This window comes from Bufo gargarizans, chromosome 3, assembly GCF_014858855.1.
Source record: "Bufo gargarizans isolate SCDJY-AF-19 chromosome 3, ASM1485885v1, whole genome shotgun sequence".
In the NCBI taxonomy this organism is placed as follows: Eukaryota; Metazoa; Chordata; class Amphibia; order Anura; family Bufonidae; genus Bufo; species Bufo gargarizans.
The window spans coordinates 390,298,680-390,322,168 of record NC_058082.1 but is presented as its reverse complement, the minus strand read 5'-3'; the positions used below and the strand labels follow the sequence as shown (position 1 = coordinate 390,322,168).

Below are 23,489 nucleotides of genomic sequence, written 5' to 3'. Positions count from 1 at the left end.
TTATCCTAATGCATTCTGAATGGACAGTCCGTCCTTCAGGATGCATCAGGATGTCTTCAGTTCCGGAACGGAACGTTTTTTGGCCGGAGAAAATACCACAGCATGCTGCGCTTTTTGCTCCGGCCAAAAATCCTGAAGACTTGCCGCAAGGCCGGATTCGGAATGAATGCCCATTGAAAGGCATTTATCCGGATCCGGCCTTAAGCTAAACGTCGTTTCGGCGCATTGCCGGATCCGACGTTTAGCTTTTTCTCAATGGTTACCATGGCTGCCGGGACGCTAAAGTCCTGGCAGCCATAGTAAAGTGTAGTGGGGAGCGGGGGAGCAGTATACTTACCGTCCGTGCGGCTCCCGGGGCGCTCCAGAGTGACGTCAGGGCGCCCCAGGCGCATGGATCACATGATCGCATGGCACATCATCCATGTGCATGGAGCGCTCTGACGTCACTCTGGAGCGCCCCGGGAGCCGCACGGACTGTAAGTATACCGCTCCCCACTACTACTATGGCAACCAGGACTTTAATAGCGTCCTGGGTGCCATAGTAACACTGAAAGCATTTTGAAGACGGATCCGTCTTCAAATGCTTTCAGTACACTTGCGTTTTTCCGGATCCGGCGTGTAATTCCGGCAAGTGGAGTACACGCCGGATCCAGACAACGCAAGTGTGAAAGAGGCCCAAGTCGGATCTTTAGATTCTTTTAACCTGTGACTCATTCGATTCTTTCTCAGACTCCCTGCACTTGTGTCAGTGACTCAGACTCAGAGCTGCTAGTGCTTGCCTTGCCTCAGCTCTGATTGGTTGGTGGGCGGGGAGGGGAGGGGCTGGCAGAAGCAGCTTCCACTCTAGGATCAGATTACACTCCTCCCAAGTCCCTCCCTGCTGCCAGCGGCTCTGCTATTGTGTGACTCACTGACTCAGACTAAGCGGCTTCACACGGAGCGCTCAGTCAGAGGAATCGACTCCTCCGGTTCAGTGAACTGAATCGATTCAAATGAATGATTCATTCATGAACTGGACATCACTAGCAAGGAATGATCAATTGCCCCCCTCTAGCGATGCAATAAAGTTCAACTCAAGTCACTGACAAATGAGAGGGGGTAAAAAAAATTTTTTTTTTATTTTTTTTTACATTGGAACTGGCCGGGCCCCCCCAGGGTCTGGGCCCCTTACTGGAGTATCGGCTGTACCCCCCTGATGGCGGCCCTGGGTGACTGCATTGTGTATATGGAGGGGTGGGGGTGACTGCATTGTGTATATGGAGGGGTGGGGGTGACTGCATTGTGTATATGGAGGGGTGGGGGTGACTGCATTGTGTATATGGAGGGGTGGGGTGACTGCATTGTGTATATGGAGGGGTGGGGTGACTGCATTGTGTATATGGAGGGGTGGGGGTGACTGACACGGCATTGTCTATGGGGGGAGGGGGGACAGTAATAGTCAACCTAGATATGGCTATAATATAGCTTAGATAGATATAGGTGTCATATATGACACCTATATCTATCTAAGCTATATTAGATACATACAGCTTAGATACACAGAGCTGCCATGGAGCTTAGATACACAGAGCTGCCATGGAGCTTAGATACACAGAGCTGCCATGGAGCTTAGATACACAGAGCTGCCATGGAGCTTAGATACACAGAGCTGCCATAGAGCTTAGATACACAGAGCTGCCATAGAGCTTAGATACACAGAGCTGCCATAGAGCTTAGATACACAGAGCTGCCATAGAGCTTAGATACACAGAGCTGCCATAGAGCTTAGATACACAGAGCTGCCATAGAGCTTAGATACACAGAGCTGCCATAGAGCTTAGATACACAGAGCTGCCATAGAGCTTAGATACACAGAGCTGCCATAGAGCTTAGATACACAGAGCTGCCATAGAGCTTAGATACACAGAGCTGCCATAGAGCTTAGATACATAGAGCCTGTGTTTCTGCAATGTGACAGAATGATCTGTCTGTGTGAGCTAGGAGATGATCATGTGACTGGTTTATACAAAGTTAGGATGTGCAGAGCAGGGTGCGGGGAAGGTCAGATTGTTCACGCCCAGAAATATTAATGAGGCAGAGCTCAGGCTTTGTTGTTACACGCCCCCTCAGCATTGTACTTCAGCATGTAAACACGGCAATAACAGAACCATGAAGAGGTGTAAGTATGGGTTTTAACTTGATGAAATCTAGCTTAACCAAATTATATGTATATTCAGATGGGTTTTAAGATTTTTTATTTATTTTTTCTTAACTCGGATAACCCCTTTAAGTTCGGGTCTGGGATCGGTGTTCTGTAGATTGTATTATTTTCCCTTATAGCATGGTTATAAGGGAAAATAATAGCATTCTGAATACAGAATACAAAGTAAAATAGCGCTGGAGGGGTTAAAAAAAATATATATAATAATAATAATAATTTAACTCACATTAATCCACTTGATCGCAGAGCCCGGCATCTCTGTCTCCTTTGTTGAACAGGACCTGTGGTGAGCCTTCATTGCAGGAACAGGACCTGTGGTGACGTCACTCCGGTCATCACATGATCTATCACATGATCCATCACCATGGTAAAAGATCATGTGATGGAACATGTGATGACCAGAGTGACGTTACCACAGGTCCTGTTCAGCAAAGGGGACAGAAGAGATGCCGGGAAGCGCGATCAACTGGACTAAGGCGAGTTAAATTATTTTATTTATTTTTTTAACCCCTCCAGCGCTATTTTACTATGCATTCTGTATTCAGAATGCAATTATTTTCCCTTATAACCATGTTATAAGGGAAATTAATAATGATCGGGTCTCCATCCCGATCGTCTTCTAGCAACCGTGCGTGAAAATCACACCGCAGCCGCACTTTCTTGCGGATGCTTGCGATTTTCACGCAACCCCATTCATTTCTATAGGGCCTGCGTTACGTAAAAAAAGCTGAATATAGAGCATGCTGCGATTTTCACGCAACGCATAAGTGATGCGTGAAAATCAGCGCTCATGTGCACAGCCCCATAGAAATGAATGGGTCGGTATTCAGTGCAGGTGCAATGCATTCAACTCACGCATCGCATCCACGCGGAATATTCGCCCGTGTGAAAGGGGCCTTAAAGTACCATTTGCACGCTTCCCTAAACCGAATGAAATTATAACTCTCCCGAGAATCTATCCGGGAGATCAACTTTAGGTTCAGGACAGGTCAGGTAACCATTACTAGGATCAGCCAACAGTGGTCTCTGCATGTGTGAGACGGTCGAGCGGAGGTCAGCTACCTCCAGAGACAGCCCCTACAGCTGTCCAGTCAGTGCAGTGATAACATCCATGGCTAAACTGATACAGACCACAAAATGACGCAGTTATTCGGCGGTTTATAATGTCACGATCAGTGTGGGGGGGGGGGGAACTCCACACTGAACACAGGAAGTAAGGGGAACAGTAACTGGGCCTGGAAACTAGGGAAGAAACAGGTCGCCTCCTAAACAACCCTTATCCGGGCCCTAACTACCTATCAATATGAAAAGACCTTGAAGGTAGGAATAGTCATATGCAGGATACCTTATTTCCCTATAAGGCCCTGGAATAAGGTTAGGACCAGAGACAACCCATTCCTCCCCAGATGGACCAATGGAAGTCTCTGTCTCAGGCATAGATACAAACAACAGGGAATATAACAAACACAATACAAGAAAAGACAAGACTTAGCTTAAAGTAGAAAACTGGCAACTCCAGAAGCACCACAAAGTACAACCAATCAGCTAGTAAGAAGACAGGAAGAAAATCTACAAACTGCACCTCCAAGAGTGAGAAGTGGCTACTTATGGGGAAGGTAAATTACCAACAAGCAACACCTGAAGCAAGGGGTGTGGCATTCACCAAAACAGAGACACAATAAGATCCACAAGGAACTTGTCAATTTAACCCACGTGTTGCCAGTCTCTCTGATCTCCTGGTACCTGCCACGGAAACATCCGTGACACCGACCTACACATATACTATAAGGTGTTAGCCCAGCGGTCCGTGCTGCCCCTACCCGCGGGCATGGCTGCTTGGCTCTCCCTTTCCTTTCTGCTGCCATGCTGACAACCGCGGGCAGCAGGTACCTTAACTGTTGTATCTGTGCTCCATGCCACAGTTTACTTCCTGCTGGAGACCTGCACTGTTTGTTAGAGCTTGCATGGGTGTGTCTCTCTTCCTTGTGAGCCCTGCTGGAGACCTGCACAGTTTGTTAGGGCTTGCATGGGTGTGGCTCTCTTCCTAGTGAGCCAGCATGTACGTTCCCCCCTGTCTCATCAGCCTATGGCTGGATTGCAGGAAATATTTAAGGCGCTTCCTGACCCAGGAAGATGCCTAAGCATCTCATGGTCACTAGCTCGTCTAGCTCCTAGTGTGAAGTTGTTTTTGAAGTTCTGCTTTTCTGTGTACCGGACCCTGCTTTTGGATTTATTGGATTTTACTTGTTTGCCGCCTGCCTCTGACCTTGGACTTCGCTAATGGACTTTTGCTTGATCGCTGCCTGCCCTGACTTCGGACTTTCTAACCACGTTTCCCCTAGGTGCTTGCACCGGTATTGTCACGGGGCGCCGCCGACGCACTGACTCTTCGCAGCACCGACGAGGCCCGCCTTTGTACAGGAGCAAGGACGCGTGCAGCATCCTTGTCTCCTAGGTGATAGGGGGCCGGACAGACCCGGCCACGCATGTCTCCTCAGCGCGGCCTGCATCCTTTGTTCCCCCAGCAATCTGATGAAGCTTGAGCACCGAGGTGGGCACTCGGTGCTCAGCCACGAAAAGCAAGGCGAGTCATGTGACGCTGGCCACGTCACATGACCCCTGCCACTCAGTATTTAAACAAGCAGCCTGCTGGCAACAGGTTGCCCGTTATTTAGGTTCTGCTGTGATTTTGCATAACTGGCATAAATAAATGGCCTAGGACACTCCCTTCAACTAACTTGTGACAAAAAATAAAAACTTCCATGAACTCACTATGCCCATCATGAAATACCTTGGGGTGTCTTCTTTCCAAAATGGGGTCACTTGTGGGGTAGTTATACTGCGCTGGCATTTTAGGGGCCCATATGCGTGTGAAGTAGTTTGCAATCAAAATGTGTAAAAAATGGCCTGTGAAATCCGAAAGGTGCTCTTTGGAATGTGGGCCCCTTTGCCCACCTAGGCTGCAAAAAAGTGTCACACATGTGGTATCGCCGTACTCAGGAGAAGTTGGGGAATGTGTTTTGGGGTGTCATTTTACATATACCCATGCTGGGTGAGATAAATATCTCAGCAAAAGACAACTTTTCCCATTTTTTTATACAAAGTTGGCACTTTGGTGCCAACTTTGTTAGCCCAGCGGTCCGTATCTGGTGGGGTAACTACTGCACGTGCCACCGTACCAGCTTCAACTGCCCTTCTGGTGCTCGCCATTTCACCATGTTGTACGGCAGTGCTGGTACTAGGTCCAGGGAGGGCTGCGCTGCTGGTGTATGCCTCACCACGTAATCCAACAGCGCCAGCCCCACTCTGCTGCCCTTGAATCGGATCCTGCGCAACCTGTGGTCTAGCAACACGGGGCCGGGTACGCCTGGTGGTATCAGGGACCTCAACCTCCTCGTCCGAACTTTGTGTCAGACTGCCACTGCTTTCTACAGGTTCATATTCTGACCCGCTAGATTCGTCAGATGAGGGTTCCCATTCCTCATCCGACTGGGTCAGAAGCCTGTAGGCCTCTTCAGAAGAATACCCCCCGTTTGACATTTGGGCTACTAAATTTAGGGGTATTCCCTGAGACTACACAAGAAAAAAAGCAAGCCTGTCTTACAAATGGGAGGCTAGCGAAGTACCGGAGGCCGCTGCGGTTGATAAAAAATATCAAAACTGATTTAGTGGAAAAAAAAGTGACAGTTTACACTGATCACTTTTTTCACTTTCACTAGTGATTGACAGGGGCAAGAAGGGGTGATCAAGGGGTTAATTGGGGTGATAGGGGGTGATCTGGAGCTAAGTGTAGTGTTTGGTGCTGCTCACTGTGATGCCTGCTCCTCTGCTGGAACCAACCGACAAAAAGGACCAGCAGAGGAGCAGGGAAGCCATTTAACACATCATATTTACAAATATGATGTGTTAACTGGCTTCTGAATGGCGATTTTAAAAATCGCCGGCCTGCCAGCCACAATCATTGGATGGCAGGCTGGTGACGTGATCCTCCTCTAACTTTTGCCAGCCCGCGATGCGCATGCGCGGGCTGGCTAAGCGCGTCATCTCGCGTGACTGTGCGCAGAGCTGCCGCCTCCGGACCGCGATCCTGCGTTAGGCGGTCCGGAGGCGGTTAATGATCTGAAACCTCCATACAAATGTCGGCTCAGATTTGAGTGCAAGCTGCTGGCTTTAAAACAATCTACAGAAAAATATAGAACATCTTCACTTCTACCATGTTTGCTACCTCTGGAATATTGTCATAATGTAGAGAAATGGCGATTTGCATAAAGTCAGAAAACAAACACGCATGCACTACTAAAAAAGTTACAATATCATCCAAAATAAACAATTTTGCATCGGAGGTGCCAATAGAAATGCTATACAACACAGCATGTTGCAGTATTTTGTTCAGCAAATTGAAGGACACTATGACAGATATCCCATTACGGTGAGGGTATGTTCACACAGCTGAAATCGGCCACTGATTCGGCAGCGAAACAGGCATTTTCAGCTGCTAAATACACAGAACAGTTTCCCTATTGACCTTTTGCATACAGTGTAAAAATCTCAGTCTCAGAAGTAATGTTACTTCTTTGAAGCAGATTTGATTGTGGATTCCATATACAGGTAAGTAAGAAGGGAATCAGGAAAAGCTCAACCAAAGGCCTCATGTACACAACCGTTGTTCTGGTCCGCATCCGAGCCACAGTGCGGACCCATTCACTTCAATGGGGCGACAAAAGATGTGGACAGCACTTTGTGTGCTGTCCACATCCGTTGCTCCATGACGTAGCCCCGCAAAAAAAAATATAACATGTCCTATTCTTGTCCGTTTTGCGGACAAGAATAGGCATTTCTACAATGGGGCCCCAGTTCCGTTCCGCAAATTGCCTTCTGTGTTTTGCGGACCGCAAAAAACGGAACGGTCATGTGCAAGAGGCCAAACTATTATACCAAAACCAAATTGGGCCCCGTTCACAGTCACATTTAGATTCTGGTAGCCTGATCCTTATTCCTCAGCTGGAAAATAAAATGTAACTGAACTTACCAGAGATTACCATATTTGGCATTGCTGGATACAACGGTGTACCACCAGATCCCCATTGACTATAATGGGATCCAATAGTGATCCGGCCACTTTTCTGGCGTTTGTGCAGTATCAGGATGCCACAGATGTGAACCCAGCCTTATAAATTTGCCACCAACAACAACCTGTTTTCAGCTACGATCTACTACTACTTATTTTTCTGCCAAGGATTTTAGCCATGTGAACATACCCTCAAAAGAGTCCATCATGTGACAGATACAGCACTGTCTGTCTTAATTTATCTGGTCCTTTAACTGAACAGAAGCGTTTAAAGAGAACCTGTCATCAACTTTATGCTGACCTCACTGAGGCCATCATAAAATAGTGACAGAAATGCTGATTTCAGCAGTATGTCACTCATGAGCTAAAAGTAAGTGGTTGCTGAGAACCAGCATCATTATCATTGCAGCACAGGCCTTGAATAAAGTCAGATCTACCTGAGAAGAGTCATGGTTATTCCGAATCTCTGATGGTTATCCCCATCTGCTGATGATTGGCAGTTGTTTCCTAGAGAGATGGGGAGAAAACTAGATGGAAGACTGTTAATCATCAGGAGGTGGGCAGGGAGAGCAGGAATTCATGAATAACCATGACTCTTCTCAGGTGGCCATGACTCTTTTCCAAGCCATGTGCAATGATTGTGGTGTTGGTTCTTAGCAACCACTTACTTTTAAATGACAGACCGCTGAAATCAGTATGGGCAGCATAAAGTTGATAACAGGTTCCTTTTAACTTACCATGGAGATGTGAACATTGCCTAAGGCCAGACATGCAGCCTGTCAGTGAGAGGTCCCATCCAGAGCTGGTCTCCTGATATGACTGCACAGCATTAGGGCTTATGCACAAGACTGTGCGGACCATATGTGGAACTATTCATTTCAATAGGTCCGCAAAAAAAACAGAAGTTACTCCGTGTGATTCCATTTCCATATGTCTGTATTTCCGTTCCACAAAAAAAATAAAACATGTCCTATTATTGTCCGCATTACAGACAAGGATATGACTGTTCTATTAGGGGCTAGCTGTTTTGTTCCGCAAAATACGGAATGCACACGGACGTCATCCGTATTTTTTTGCGGACCCGTTTTTGCGGACTGAAAAATATATACGGTCATGTGCATGAGGATTTATACCGATTTATAATGGTGTGTGGCCCTGTGTTGTATTACACTAACAACATTTTGTTATATCACTATAGTAATCACTTGCCCCTATAAAAAAAATCATTGTTCCCGAGCAGCAGACCGCTGTTTACACAGCGCGATCTCCTGCACAGAAATGAGAATTTTAGGTGGCGGATAAAAGACATGATCACTCAATGAACGAGCATTTGCCGGCTCAAGTGATTGATAGCACCTTTCACACAGGCCAGTTATTGGGAACAAGCGTTTCTACAGATGCTTATCCCTGATAATTAATCTGATTATCCATAGGTGTAAAAGGACCTTAAAGGGGTTGTCTCACTTCAGTAAGTTGCATTTATTATGTAGAGAAAGTTAATACAAGGCACTTATTAATATATTGTTTTTATCCATATTGCTTCCTTTGCTGGCTGGATTCATTTTTCCATCACACTATACACTGCTTGTTTCCATGGTTACAGACCACCCTGCAATCCATCAGTGGTGGCGGTGCTTGCACAATATAGGAAAAAGCATCAGCCTCTCTGGTGATGGGAACACACATAGGCTAGTGCTTTTTTCTTATAATGTGCAAGCACGACCACCACTAATGGATTGCAGAGTGGTCTGTAACCATGGAAACGAGCAGTGTATAATGTGATAGAAAAATGAATTCAGCCAGGAAAGGAAGCAATATGGATAATAACAATATATTAGCAAGTGGCTTGTATTAACTTTTTCTATATGAGAAATGCCACTTACTGAAGTGAGACAACCCCTTAAAAGGGATTGTCTCATCTGAGACAATGGGGGTATATCGCTAGGACCGCAGTCCTACAGCCACCACTGGACATCAGTGATGATCGCTGGATAAGAACCACCTTGATAAAATCATATCTATGAGCCTAAACCTTTATTTTTATACATAATGGGCTAGAATGCAGAAAGTGGGGGGAAAAAACTGCCTTTGCTGCCCATGGCAACCAATCACAGCACAGCTTTCATCTCCCAGTGTATGGCTATACATATTGGGGGAGATTTACACTAGCGTTCAGAGATCTGGCAGGATGTCACAGCTCTCTGGGTTCGGCATTGCCAAACGCTGCCTGAACGCCTGCTAGCCCCATTAACTACAATGGGGACTGGAGAAGATTCGGCCAGACTTAAAGCACAAGCAGCAGTATTCGTCTGGCTGATTCTCTGCATTTTTGCTGGGTTGCAGCTGGATGGAGCCGGCAGGCATTCAGGTAGTGTCTGGTAATGCAGAACCCAGAGAGCTCTGAACACTAGTGTGAAACTAGCCTTAGTTGCCTATAGCAACCAATCAGATTCCACTTTTCGTTTTGCAGAACTGCTTGAAAAATGAAAGGTGGAAGATAATTGGTAGTTAAGGGCAGCAAAGCCAGTTTTGCAGGAAGCTTGTAACCTGGCAGTGTCCTTTACCTAAATCAGGTGGGTGAAAACTCATCCAATGCATCTGAACTATAAATGCTGCAGATTTTCGACACAAAATTACGCTGCAGAGAAAACGTAGTACTTACAACAGGTGTGGCCTTCAATCAAAAAATAAAGCTACACTCTGGGCATCAAAGACAGCTTTTCTTTTAGACACTTTAATAAATGTTCCCAATGTGACTCTTGGATTACATCTGCATTTTCTATTTCTGTTCTGGAGTATAAAAGAAATAGCAGAAAAATAGTAGGGGGGGGGGGGGGGGGGCGACCAATAGTACTAGAAGCCAACATAATAGATGTATAGTGTTCTCGTAGATCAGCGGTCACACATTTCACAAGCATTCTGGGATCATCACTAGTCTCCAGTGTCCCTGCAGCCAAGCCATGTCAACAGAGAAGTCTACCACTAACCCAAAATGCTACATTCTAGGACAGTGATGGCGAACCTATGGCTCAGAGCCCTCTCTGTGGGCACCCGCACTCCGGAAAAAGTCTATGGTGTACAACAGGGATCAGCAACCTCCGGCACTCCAGCTGTTGTGAAACTACAATTCCCAGCATGCTCCATTCATTTCTATGTGAGTTCTTAGAAGAGCAGAGTAAGTATGCATGCTGGGGGTTGTAGTTTCACAACAGCTGGAGTGCCGGAGGTTGCCTACCCCTGGTGTACAATATGCCTTAGACCAGGGGTGTCAAACTCTAATTCATCGGGGGCCACATCAGCAGTTTGGTCACCGTCAAAGGGCCGGTTGTATCGGACTTATGGGGGGGGATCTGTGGTGACACTTATGGGGGGGGGGATCTGTGGCGACACTTATGGGGGGGGGGATCTGTGGCGACACTTATGGGGGGGGGATCTGTGGCGACACTTATGGGGGGGGGGATCTGTGGCGACACTTATGGGGGGGGGATCTGTGGCGACACTTATGGGGGGGGGATCTGTGGCGACACTTATGGGGGGGGATCTGTGGTGACACTTATGGGGGGGGGATCTGTGGTGACACTTATGGGGGGGGGGATCTGTGGCGACACTTATGGGGGGGGGATCTGTGGCGACACTTATGGGGGGGGGGATCTGTGGCGACACTTATGGGGGGGGGATCTGTGGCGACACTTATGGGGGGGGGGGGATCTGTGGCGACACTTATGGGGGGGGGGGATCTGTGGCGACACTTATGGGGGGGGGGGGATCTGTGGCGACACTTATGGGGGGGGGGGATCTGTGGCGACACTTATGGGGGGGGGGATCTGTGGCGACACTTATGGGGGGGGGGGGATCTGTGGCGACACTTATGGGGGGGGGATCTGTGGCGACACTTATGGGGGGGGGATCTGTGGCGACACTTATGGGGGGGGGATCTGTGGCGACACTTATGGGGGGGGGATCTGTGGCGACACTTATGGGGGGGGATCTGTGGCGACACTTATGGGGGGGGGGATCTGTGGCGACACTTATGGGGGGGGGATCTGTGGCGACACTTATGGGGGGGGGATCTGTGGCGACACTTATGGGGGGGGGGATCTGTGGCGACACTTATGGGGGGGGATCTGTGGCGACACTTATGGGGGGGGGATCTGTGGCGACACTTATGGGGGGGGGATCTGTGGCGACACTTATGGGGGGGGATCTGTGGCGACACTTATGGGGGGGGATCTGTGGCGACACTTATGGGGGGGGATCTGTGGCGACACTTATGGGGGGGGATCTGTGGCGACACTTATGGGGGGGGATCTGTGGCGACACTTATGGGGGGGGATCTGTGGCGACACTTATGGGGGGGGATCTGTGGCGACACTTATGGGGGGGGATCTGTGGCGACACTTATGGGGGGGGGATCTGTGGCGACACTTATGGGGGGGGATCTGTGGCGACACTTATGGGGGGGGATCTGTGGCGACACTTATGGGGGGGGGATCTGTGGCGACACTTATGGGGGGGATCTGTGGCGACACTTATGGGGGGGGATCTGTGGCGACACTTATGGGGGGGGATCTGTGGCGACACTTATGGGGGGGATCTGTGGCGACACTTATGGGGGGGGATCTGTGGCGACACTTATGGGGGGGGATCTGTGGCGACACTTATGGGGGGGGATCTGTGGCGACACTTATGGGGGGGGATCTGTGGCGACACTTATGGGGGGGGATCTGTGGCGACACTTATGGGGGGGGATCTGTGGCGACACTTATGGGGGGGGATCTGTGGCGACACTTATGGGGGGGGATCTGTGGCGACACTTATGGGGGGGATCTGTGGCGACACTTATGGGGGGGGGATCTGTGGCGACACTTATGGGGGGGGGATCTGTGGCGACACTTATGGGGGGGGGATCTGTGGCGACACTTATGGGGGGGGGGATCTGTGGCGACACTTATGGGGGGGGATCTGTGGCGACACTTATGGGGGGGGATCTGTGGCGACACTTATGGGGGGGATCTGTGGCGACACTTATGGGGGGGGGATCTGTGGCGACACTTATGGGGGGGGGATCTGTGGCGACACTTATGGGGGGGGGATCTGTGGCGACACTTATGGGGGGGGATCTGTGGCGACACTTATGGGGGGGGATCTGTGGCGACACTTATGGGGGGGGATCTGTGGCGACACTTATGGGGGGGGGATCTGTGGCGACACTTATGGGGGGATCTGTGGCGACTATGGGGGGGATCTGTGGCGACACTTATGGGGGGGGGATCTGTGGCGACACTTATGGGGGGGGATCTGTGGCGACACTTATGGGGGGGGGATCTGTGGCGACACTTATGGGGGGGGATCTGTGGCGACACTTATGGGGGGGGATCTGTGGCGACACTTATGGGGGGGGGATCTGTGGCGACACTTATGGGGGGGGATCTGTGGCGACACTTATGGGGGGGATCTGTGGCGACACTTATGGGGGGGATCTGTGGTGACACTTATGGGGGGGGATCTGTGGTGACACTTATGGGGGGGGATCTGTGGTGACACTTATGGGGGGGATCTGTGGGTACTTACAACTACAAGCGCTCGCCGAGACTGAGAGGAGGGAGGAGGCAGGAGGCAGGCCGGGAGGACAGGCGCTGGCAGCGTGAGTCATACATCATGCGCCCACGCCTCCTGCTTCATTCATAAAGTGGGCGGCGCAGGCGCGTGACGTATGACTCACACTGCCAGCGCCCAGCCTGCCTCCTCCCTCCTCTCAGTCTCGGCGAGCGCTTGTAGTTTTATTATCACTTCCTGCAGGGGCCGTCTGCAGGAAGTGATAATAAAAGGTGAAGGCTGGCGGCGGGCCACATGACAAGGTCTGGCGGGCCGGATTCGGCCAGCGGGCCTTGTGTTTGACACCCGTGCCTTAGACTTTTCCTGCCATTCATCAGCGCAGACGCACTATGAACAGCACAGGCAGCGCACTGAATGTAGGCAGGCTATTATAGCTAAATAATAAAGTAAATAGAGGATATACTATATTGGACTATAGTATCCAGGTTAAATTGCTTTGTTGGCACTTTGCAATAAATAAGTGGGTTTTGGGTTGCAGTTTGGGCACTCTGCCTTTAAAAGGTTTACCATCATTGTTCTAGGACAAAATAAATAAAATCAACAGTAGCAATCCCCAGTTGTGATCTACCACTGGAATAAACAAACAGAATACTGTGACATCCCCCTCCTAACCAGACCTTCCCTAGTCTGACTGGTCCAGTAGTCAGATATAGGCTGGATAATCACACAGCAGGTATGCACATAGGGCATAGCACTGGATGCCCCGGTATGGGCGGTGGGCTGGGATGAAGCTGAAGGTTACTCCATATTAGCTCCTCTGCTCACAAAGTTTACTAAGTCACAGATCTGCATAAACCAAATCAATAGCAAATCTGCAGTCTTCTCTGGCAGAGCACTCAGCAAGAACCGCACCGCTGCTGGGCAGTGCCAGCTTTCTGACGCAACATTCTGTATCCTAAGCTATGTAACGCCACCAGGCGCTATTTATAGATTAGCACAATACAGTCACCATTTCTTACCCCAAGGAATGGCCTCGACAGCTCCCCAGCCCTGTCTCCAATACCTCTTCCACCCGGAGGCGTCAGCAGCTCCAAACCTCCTGACCAAGGGGCTCTTCACTGCGGAGTCCTGAGGGCGCATGTGACATGCACGACGCCAACCATAAATACCAGTGCGTGCCAAGCAATTGCATGAACTGGGCACAGAAATAGAAACAGTGCCTAGGATGGAAATGGAAAGCGCTCGGCTTAACACGTCATCGTGACCTGCGGGGTGGGCGGAGCTGGCAAGGTTAATGCCGGCCACTTTCGTTCTTTGGCTCCAGCCTTTCAGTGGGACCCCTGACTATCTGCTCTGCTGATGATCTTTTTCCTTTAAGTTTTCTGTTCAGTGTATAATATTCATTCAGATGGTTTGATTGGATGCGTTTTTTACTCAATGTTTTTTTTAAACCCATGGCAGTTACAACACAGTCAGAAACAAAGCCCTCACAGGATTATGCCTTATTCACACAGTCAGTGATTGTGAGCCACATCTAGTGTGGGTCTAAGGACAGAACAGGTGCAGATCCTTCCATTATACCTTATTTCTGTATAGTTTCTGCTCCAGGTTTTGGCTCACAGTCCCTGATGGAAATCTCAAACGTGTGAATAAGGACTCAGTATGTACCTTACAATGTTGTCTTATAGATAAACCCAGGCATCCTCAAACTGCGGCCCTCCAGCTGTTGTAAAACTACAATTCCCACAATGCCCTACTGTAGTCTGATACCTGTAGGCTGTTCGGGCATGCTGGGAGTTGTAGTTTTGCAACCGCTGGAGGGTCACAGTTTGAGGATGCCTGGATTAACCCCTTCAGGACTAAGACAGTTTTCACCTTATATGTCTTGTTATTTTATGTGGTAATATCTTTGGAATGCTCTTATCCAAGCAGTTCTGAGATTTCTTGTGACACTGGGAAAAAGTTATCAAAAGTGGTGTAAAAGAAAACTTTCTTAGTTGCACACAGCAGCCAGATTCCACCTTTCATTTTCAAAGGGAGCTCTGGCTGACAACAGCAGAGGCTTTGAGGTTAAAGTGAGTGTGTCACCTAGGGCCCATTCAGTAGACCATAGTGCTTTGTGGATCTGCAAAACACAGATACCAGCCTTGTACATTCCGCAATTTGCCGCTGTCCTAATAGAAAACGCCTATTCTTGTCGGATGTGGACAGACATGGTGTGCTGTCTGTGCCGTTTGCAGCCCCATTAAAAAATGAATGGGTCCGCACCGGTTCCGCAAAATTGATATGAGCGTTTTAGACCACTCATATCAGGTTATAGCACAGTTGCCCAACATAAGGCACTTGGAGGACCTAATCTGCATATTTTTATAAAGTGTTTTTTTCAGCTTGTGGACGTGGGAAAGACACAATGAAGTAGGTGACACTCTCCTTTTAAAGGGGTTGTCCACTTTTTTACTATTGATAACCTATCCTCAGGATAGGCCATTAATATCAGATCAGCAGGGGTACGAAACCCAGAACCCCTGCTGATCATCTGTTTGAAGAGATGGCCGCACACCTACGAGCACTGCCTTCTCGTCAATGTTTACCAGTTCTCCATCGCAACTGCAGCGGTGAGCAGGTCTGATTACACCTAAGTAGAGTTGAGTCGTCACCTGGAAGTTCAGGTTCGACGGGTTTGGCCGAACTTCGCAACCCTATTGAAGTCAATGTGGACTCCAACTTTGGAGCACTAAAATGACTAAAAAGTGCACTAAAATTCCCGAGCAGCAGACCGCTGTTTACACAGCGCGATCTCCTACACAGAAATGAGAATTTTAGGTGGCGGATAAAAGACATGATCACTCAATGAACGAGCATTTGCCGGCTCAAGTGATTGATAGCACCTTTCACACAGGCCAGTTATTGGGAACAAGCGTTTCTACAGATGCTTATCCCTGATAATTAATCTGATTATCCATAGGTGTAAAAGGACCTTAAAGGGGTTGTCTCACTTCAGTAAGTTGCATTTATTATGTAGAGAAAGTTAATACAAGGCACTTATTAATATATTGTTTTTATCCATATTGCTTCCTTTGCTGGCTGGATTCATTTTTCCATCACACTATACACTGCTTGTTTCCATGGTTACAGACCACCCTGCAATCCATCAGTGGTGGCGGTGCTTGCACAATATAGGAAAAAGCATCAGCCTCTCTGGTGATGGGAACACACATAGGCTAGTGCTTTTTTCTTATAATGTGCAAGCACGACCACCACTAATGGATTGCAGAGTGGTCTGTAACCATGGAAACGAGCAGTGTATAATGTGATAGAAAAATGAATTCAGCCAGGAAAGGAAGCAATATGGATAATAACAATATATTAGCAAGTGGCTTGTATTAACTTTTTCTATATGAGAAATGCCACTTACTGAAGTGAGACAACCCCTTAAAAGGGATTGTCTCATCTGAGACAATGGGGGCATATCGCTAGGACCGCAGTCCTACAGCCACCACTGGACATCAGTGATGATCGCTGGATAAGAACCACCTTGATAAAATCATATCTATGAGCCTAAACCTTTATTTTTATACATAATGGGCTAGAATGCAGAAAGTGGGGGGAAAAAACTGCCTTTGCTGCCCATGGCAACCAATCACAGCACAGCTTTCATCTCCCAGTGTATGGCTATACATATTGGGGGAGATTTACACTAGCGTTCAGAGATCTGGCAGGATGTCACAGCTCTCTGGGTTCGGCATTGCCAAACGCTGCCTGAACGCCTGCTAGCCCCATTAACTACAATGGGGACTGGAGAAGATTCGGCCAGACTTAAAGCACAAGCAGCAGTATTCGTCTGGCTGATTCTCTGCATTTTTGCTGGGTTGCAGCTGGATGGAGCCGGCAGGCATTCAGGTAGTGTCTGGTAATGCAGAACCCAGAGCGCTCTGAACACTAGTGTGAAACTAGCTTTAGTTGCCTATAGCAACCAATCAGATTCCACTTTTCGTTTTGCAGAGCTGCTTGAAAAATGAAAGGTGGAAGATAATTGGTAGTTAAGGGCAGCAAAGCCAGTTTTGCAGGAAGCTTGTAACCTGGCAGTGTCCTTTACCTAAATCAGGTGGGTGAAAACTCATCCAATGCATCTGAACTATAAATGCTGCAGATTTTCCACACAAAATTACGCTGCAGAGAAAACGTAGTAATCAAGTGGGATAGTAACGCTGAGGATGGCGTCATCGGCACTGGCCATGTCGGTGGACTACTCGAAATAGCACACAGGTCTTGCATGGAGCGCAGAAAGGCGAGCAGTAGCAGGGTGAGAATACCAAAAGCGCACACAGACGACCCACACTTTCTGCAGCAGCTCTGACATATTGGGGTAATTTTTCAGGAATTTCTGCACTTCCAAATTCAGCACATGCGCCAAGCAAGGGATGTGCATCAAACCGGCTAGGCCCAGAGCTGCTACGAGATTTCGCCCATTATCGTACAACACCAGGCCGGGCTTGAGGCTCACTGGCACCAACCACTCATCGGTCTGTTGTTCCATGCCCGTCCCCAGCTCCTGCACGGTGTGGGGTTTGTCCCCCAAACAGATAAGTTTCAAAACTGCCTGCTGTCGTTTACCCCTGGCTGTGCTGAAGTTGGTGGTGAAGGTGTTACTCTGACCCAATGAGAAGGCGGTAGAGGATGAGGAAGTGGAGTAGGAGGAGGAAGCAACAGGAGGCAAAGAGAAACGCCCTGCAATCCTCGGTGGTGGAAGGACATGCGCCATACTGCTATCCGCCTCAGGCCCAGCCGCCACTGCATTTACCCAGTGTTCTGTTAGGGAGATATAACGTCCCTGACCGTGCTTACTGGTCCACATATCTGTAGTTATGTGGACCTTGCTACAGATGGCGTTGCGCAGTTCACACCTGATTTTGTCTCCCACTTGGTTATGCAAGGAAGGGATGGCTCGCCTGGAAAAGTAGTGGCGGCTGGGCACAACGTACTGTGGGACAGCCACCGCCATCAGATTCTTAAAACTGTTCATGCAGGAAGGACCTCAATAACAGGCAATCTGTGGCCAGCAGATTGCCTGTTTAAATAGAGCGCTGGTGGGAGTCATGTGATGTGGCCAGTGTCACATGACTCCTGAGTTCTGATGCAGCCGAGCGCCAAGTGATCAGCTCGGTGCTCAGCCCTATTGCGGTTGTCATGGGAACGGGCGACGCCGGGCGCACTGATGACGCGAGTGCACCCCGGCCGTCCCCGCTTCCCAGAACACTGCATCGTGACAGTACCCCCTCCCCCCTTCACGCTGCCTGGTCCTCTGGTGGTCCCTTTTGCTTGGATCGACCACCAGAGGACACAGGCAGCTCTGTAAAGTAGCACCAAACACCACTACACTACATCCCCCCCCCCCCCCCCCGTCACTTATTAAACCCCTGATCACCCCATATAGACTCCCTGATCACCCCCTGTCATTGATTACTCCCCTGGAAGGCTCCATTCAGATGTCCGTATGTGTTTTGCGGATCCACGGATCTGCAAAACACATACGGATATCTGAATGCAGCCTTCCAGGGGGGTAATCAATGACAGGGGGGAAATCACCCCATATAGACTTCCTGATCACCCCCCTGTCATTGATCACCCCCCAATAAGGCTCCATTCAGATGTCCGGTTGTGTTTTGCGGATCCGATCCATGGATTCGCGGATCCTCAAAACACATACGGACGTCTGAATGGAGCCTTACAGGGGGGTGATCACCCCATATACTTTATTTACATTTGACCCTATAATACGTGTTGAGACGTAATAATCTAATTATTTACAATTGGTCACTGGACCATTAATGCCTCTGGGTTAACACGTATTGTTTTAATACTAAAATTTAACATTTATTGCTTGTCCTTAAAATTAACTCGAACTGTATTAAAATTATCAGCTATGCCTGCTCTGTCACTGACTATCATCTATCTATAGTTAGAATAGTTTACTGATAAAGACCACTAGAGGGCAGCCTTCAATTATAGCTATGTGTCTATTTGCAGTGTTGCTACTTGCAATCTTCCATACTGTACTAGAGGGCGACCTTCAGTTATAGCTATATGTCTATTTGCAGTGTTGCCACTTGCAATCTTCCATGCTGTATTTAGTGCTCACTGTTATTTCCACAATGCACTACCTCCTAGCAATGGCAGCTCCTCTAGTGTTACTAAGTTAATATATTACACTTCAATAAACTAGTTTGCTGACAGTTGCCACTAGAGGCAACCTTCAATTGTAGCTATATTTCTGTTTGCAGTGTTGCCACTTGTGATCTTCCGTGCTGTACTAGAGGGCTACCTTCAGTTATAGCTATATGTCTATTTGCAGTGTTACCACTTGCAATCATCCATGCTGTATTTAGTGCTCACTGTTATTTTCACAGTGCACTACCTCCTAAATATGGCAGCTCCTCCAGTGTTACTAAGTTCATGTATTACACGATATTATTTGGCAGGCTTGCGCTGGCTAAAAAACACATTGATTACTTTCTGCCCCCCGACATGTTTCGCCAAATACCTTGGCGTCTTCAGGGGTATGGGCAGTGAATGTGTTGGGGGCGGGAACAGGCTTTTGAAACCTCCCTAATCACGTCACTCTTGCGCTAGCTACTATGTATCTATTTTACTTTTGGGTCCGGCTTGCAAGCCTATAACTGTTCACTTCCTTCTCAGGAGTCATGTGACTAGTGGGTCGTTCCTCTCTTGTCTGACCAATAGTCTTGCAGCTGCGCTTTCCATACCTGCACATAGACAGTGTTGGCCGCATGAACAATCTCTCATTGCGCATGTCTGGGCACTTGTGCTCCGGCTAGACTTCCCCTGCCGTCAATGCGCATGTGTTGGGCCGCGATCTTACTCATCATCTGCAGAGCGCATTTCAATACCCTACATTTCCACATTCACTACATTTCTGTCATCGTCGCACCTGTCTAGATGTTTGGAACCACCATCATTCAGATATTGTGATTCCCTGCATTTGCAGTGTCTTCGGTCAGTCATGTATACCCTTTGTTATGCATGTGCTGGGCTTCATTAGTATAAGGTTTCCATAATTCCTCCTGTACTTGACAGAGTTATATCTTGTAGGCTGTTTACTTATAAGACAGTATTTGTTTTGCCATGACGATCTAATGCATGATCATTTTCTGTGTGCTTACCATTTTGCTATTAGCACCGGAGTTGTCACTATCTATTATTGATCATCTCTCAAATACCTAATGCCATTGATACATACGGGTTGATACAAAAACCTTATCTTTCCCGAGCCACTTATCTATGTATTAATTAATATGCGCCAGATCCCCAGAGATTTTCCTACTTGTTGATTCAGATGTAGGATCTTCCCACTTATTTATATCCTACATCTCATTTATAAATTGGCTGGGACTGGATAGAATAGTAGAATCCTTTCTCTTCTTGATTGTTGATATGGATGCTGACATATATCCGCTATTAGGCCGGGCCCATACTCTCTGATTTATTCTTCAGAGTTTTTATTTTTCCTATATGTTTTTTTGTTTTTATAGAGATTCCCGGAGTACTCAACCTCTCCGTCTCTCTTTCTAGATGGAACCCTCGAGGTAAGTGTATATATATATATATATAAAACACAAATAGTGCAGCAGCACAGTCAGAGCCAATGGACTGGGTGCAAATCCCCACAGAGGCAGGCCGCTCCTCCACGGTATATAGTAGACGAAATAACGAGGCAGCACTTCCAGCTTCTAGTGTACGGGTGAAGACCCCTACAGGGGTCTTCACCCGTACACTAGAAGCTGGAAGTGCTGCCTCGTTATTTCGTCTACTATATATATATATATATATATATATATATATATATTCTTTACTCTATTTTATTTATACTCATAAATTAACGATTTTTCATTTTCGATTTTTTCGGTTTTATTGTTATCTTAGTATGTATAAGTATTTTTATTTTTTTTTTTAAATATATTTTATTAGTTTATAATACAAAAATTCATATCCATATTACAATTATAATATTATAAAATCCTACAGTCCGTGAAATTTGTAATTTGCAACATGATTAAGAACAATTTCATACAAGTATCCATGCTTATGGAGACATCAAGAATACAAATGGAGATCTCACTTGCTGGGGGAAATGCGGGATACGTCCGTCATCCACAGCCTAATACGGCAAAACAAACACACAAAACATCCCACTTGACATGTTGTTGTCTATACAGGGGAAAAAAAAAAGGTAAGGGGCCCGCAGCCCGGGCGGCCTCCGGGGAGCGAGCATGTGCCCCGCGCTCTCTCCCCCGATCATGGGCAAGAAATTGACAGGATTGACAGCCATATCACCATTCATCCGATACTCACATTAACCGTACGTAGCGGGCCTACTGCAATCTTTGATCGCAAGCATTTCATGAAACAAGTTTGGGGGTCCAGCAGTCTTCTTTCGCAGTGGAAAAGAAAACTCTTACATATTTTGCTGCCTCATCCCCATATAGTTAGTTTAGGAGTTTAATGCCCGCCTTAACCGTACCACACATATATCCACCTTAGTGTCTCACATATAAAGGGACTCAACTTGAGTATCACTCGGTGATCACCGGCATTTAGGGAAGATGTAAACATGAGCACTACCTAAAACCGGCTCTGTCCCGCTGAGAAAACACCTCTTGGTGCCCATACAACGTGTGTCATATCCCTGCCTGAAGTCGAGCCGCATGTCTGACAGAGAGAGCCGCGTCCCAGGGCACACCCAGTCGCCGGGCTGCCCAATATCCCGGGCTCCGGGTCCCCACCCATAACCGGCACGGTAGTGTGGTTCGATTAAAAATCATAGTTTAATGCCGGAAGGTACCGCCATCCCCCAGCATTCCTAGAGATACTCCAGTACCCAAATGCAGCTTCACCTCCTTAACTATTTATGATTCATATAGATGATGTATAAGTATTTTTAATTTTGTACATACTTTTATTTATTTTGTTACTCTGTCTTTTATTCTTTTTGAATATTTTATTATTAATATTTTTTCCTGGGGATCCTTCTCATATAACATAGGAAACAAGATTTTTATAAATAGATACATTATTACTTAATTACTATATGGGTTTGAACTCTGCTCCTTATCCGCCCCTATGTTGGCTAACGTATTGTTCTATAGTTAATTGCTCTCTCCTGTAACTTAATTTAATAAGAAATTTGTTGGATTCTGTCAAAGAAACTAAGTATAAGTAAAGCCCTTTAAACCATGCGGGGTTAGGCTACCCAGGCAGTATATCCACCAGGTTTCTTCCTGTTGTAGCCTCTTATCCAAATTGCCCATTCTTGGGCCTAACTTGAGTTTTTGAATACCCCACACTTGTAGACTCTGGCTATTTCCATTGTGTTTATTATATGCCTTGAGAGGGGCGTATCGCTGATAGTATTAATGGTGCTGAGATGTTTAGGGATGCGCCTTCTTAATTCTTGTGTGGTTTTACCCACATAGATTTTCGGACAACCACATTGTATGGCATATATTACTCCCATTGATTGATTTGCAGTTTATATATTCATTAATCTGATATTTTTTGTTGTCAACTGAATTAAAAAAATGTTTTCTTGGTATCATCTTTCCACAGAAACTGCAGTCACCACATGGGTACGATACAACCGTCCGGAGCCAGGTAGATCTATCTTGTGCTCTACTAGGGGTAAAGTGACTATGCACAAATTTTTCTTTTATATTTTGTCCCCTCCTATATGTGATGGCTGGCTTTGGGGTAATGATCTCCTGCAGCTCATCATCTGAGAGTAGTATATGCCAATGTCGTCTTAAGATACTACGTATCTTTTCATGTTGCCCATCATAGTTGCCTATACATCGTATTGCATTCTCATTTTGATTTCTAAATTGTGAATTGATAATTTTCTTCTGTAAATACAGTCCAGTGACTAAATGTAAATAATTAGATTATTACGTCTCAACGCGTATTATAGGGTCAAAAGTAAATAAAGCAAGGGGCGGAGCCTGGCTGCAGACCTAGCCGGACGCATGTAGGAGAGCTCTCCTACCTACCACCCTGCTAACTGGTAAATTTAGCGATCCAAACTACTCCAGAATGGGAAAAGTCGGCAAATATATGCCCAGTGAGAAGCCAGAAGCCTGCAAACCGGAGCGCAGGGTCTCCAACATGGAGAAATACCTCAACAAAAAATCGCCAGCTCCTGCACCGGCCGGTCCTAAGATGGCGCCGCCGGAAGAAGATGACTGGGGCAGAGAATCGGAGGGAGAGGAGGAAGCAAGCCTTGAGGCAGGCCCTGCACCACAAAGCCCTGCTCCGATATCCAGAAAATTCATACAGCAGGCGTTATCGGCGGCCCTTACCCCTGTTATACAGGACCTGCAAGAAATAAAGGCAGATCTAAAACACATCGGCGGGAGGGTGGAAACGCTGGAAAACAATCAGTCGGCCATCACGAATTTCATTAGAGCAGCAAGCGATAACACCATGGCTCTGGCAGCCTCGCTAGATACTGCATACTCGCTCATTGAGGACCAGGAGAATAGGAATAGGAGGAAGAACCTCCGGATCCGTGGCCTGCCTGAAAGCATACCTCATGAAAGCTTACCAGAAGCTGCCGGCGCCATTTTCTCCTCACTCCTGGGAAGTTCCAGTGCG

General features: G+C 47.4%; 1 protein-coding gene across 4 annotated transcripts in view; it reads right to left on the bottom strand.

Moving 5' to 3' along the window:
* DCAF6 (DDB1 and CUL4 associated factor 6) overlaps positions 1 to 14,060 on the bottom strand; it is a 1,153,281-nt gene extending 1,139,221 nt beyond the window's left edge. For all 4 annotated transcript variants that reach the window (XM_044288252.1, XM_044288251.1, XM_044288253.1 and 1 more), the window contains exon 1: positions 13,844 to 14,060. In XM_044288252.1, the coding sequence (XP_044144187.1) occupies positions 13,844 to 13,964 (121 nt within the window). In that variant the 5' untranslated portion in view covers positions 13,965 to 14,060. The remainder of the gene's footprint in view (positions 1 to 13,843) is intronic.
* Positions 14,061 to 23,489: the final 9,429 nt, after the last annotated feature.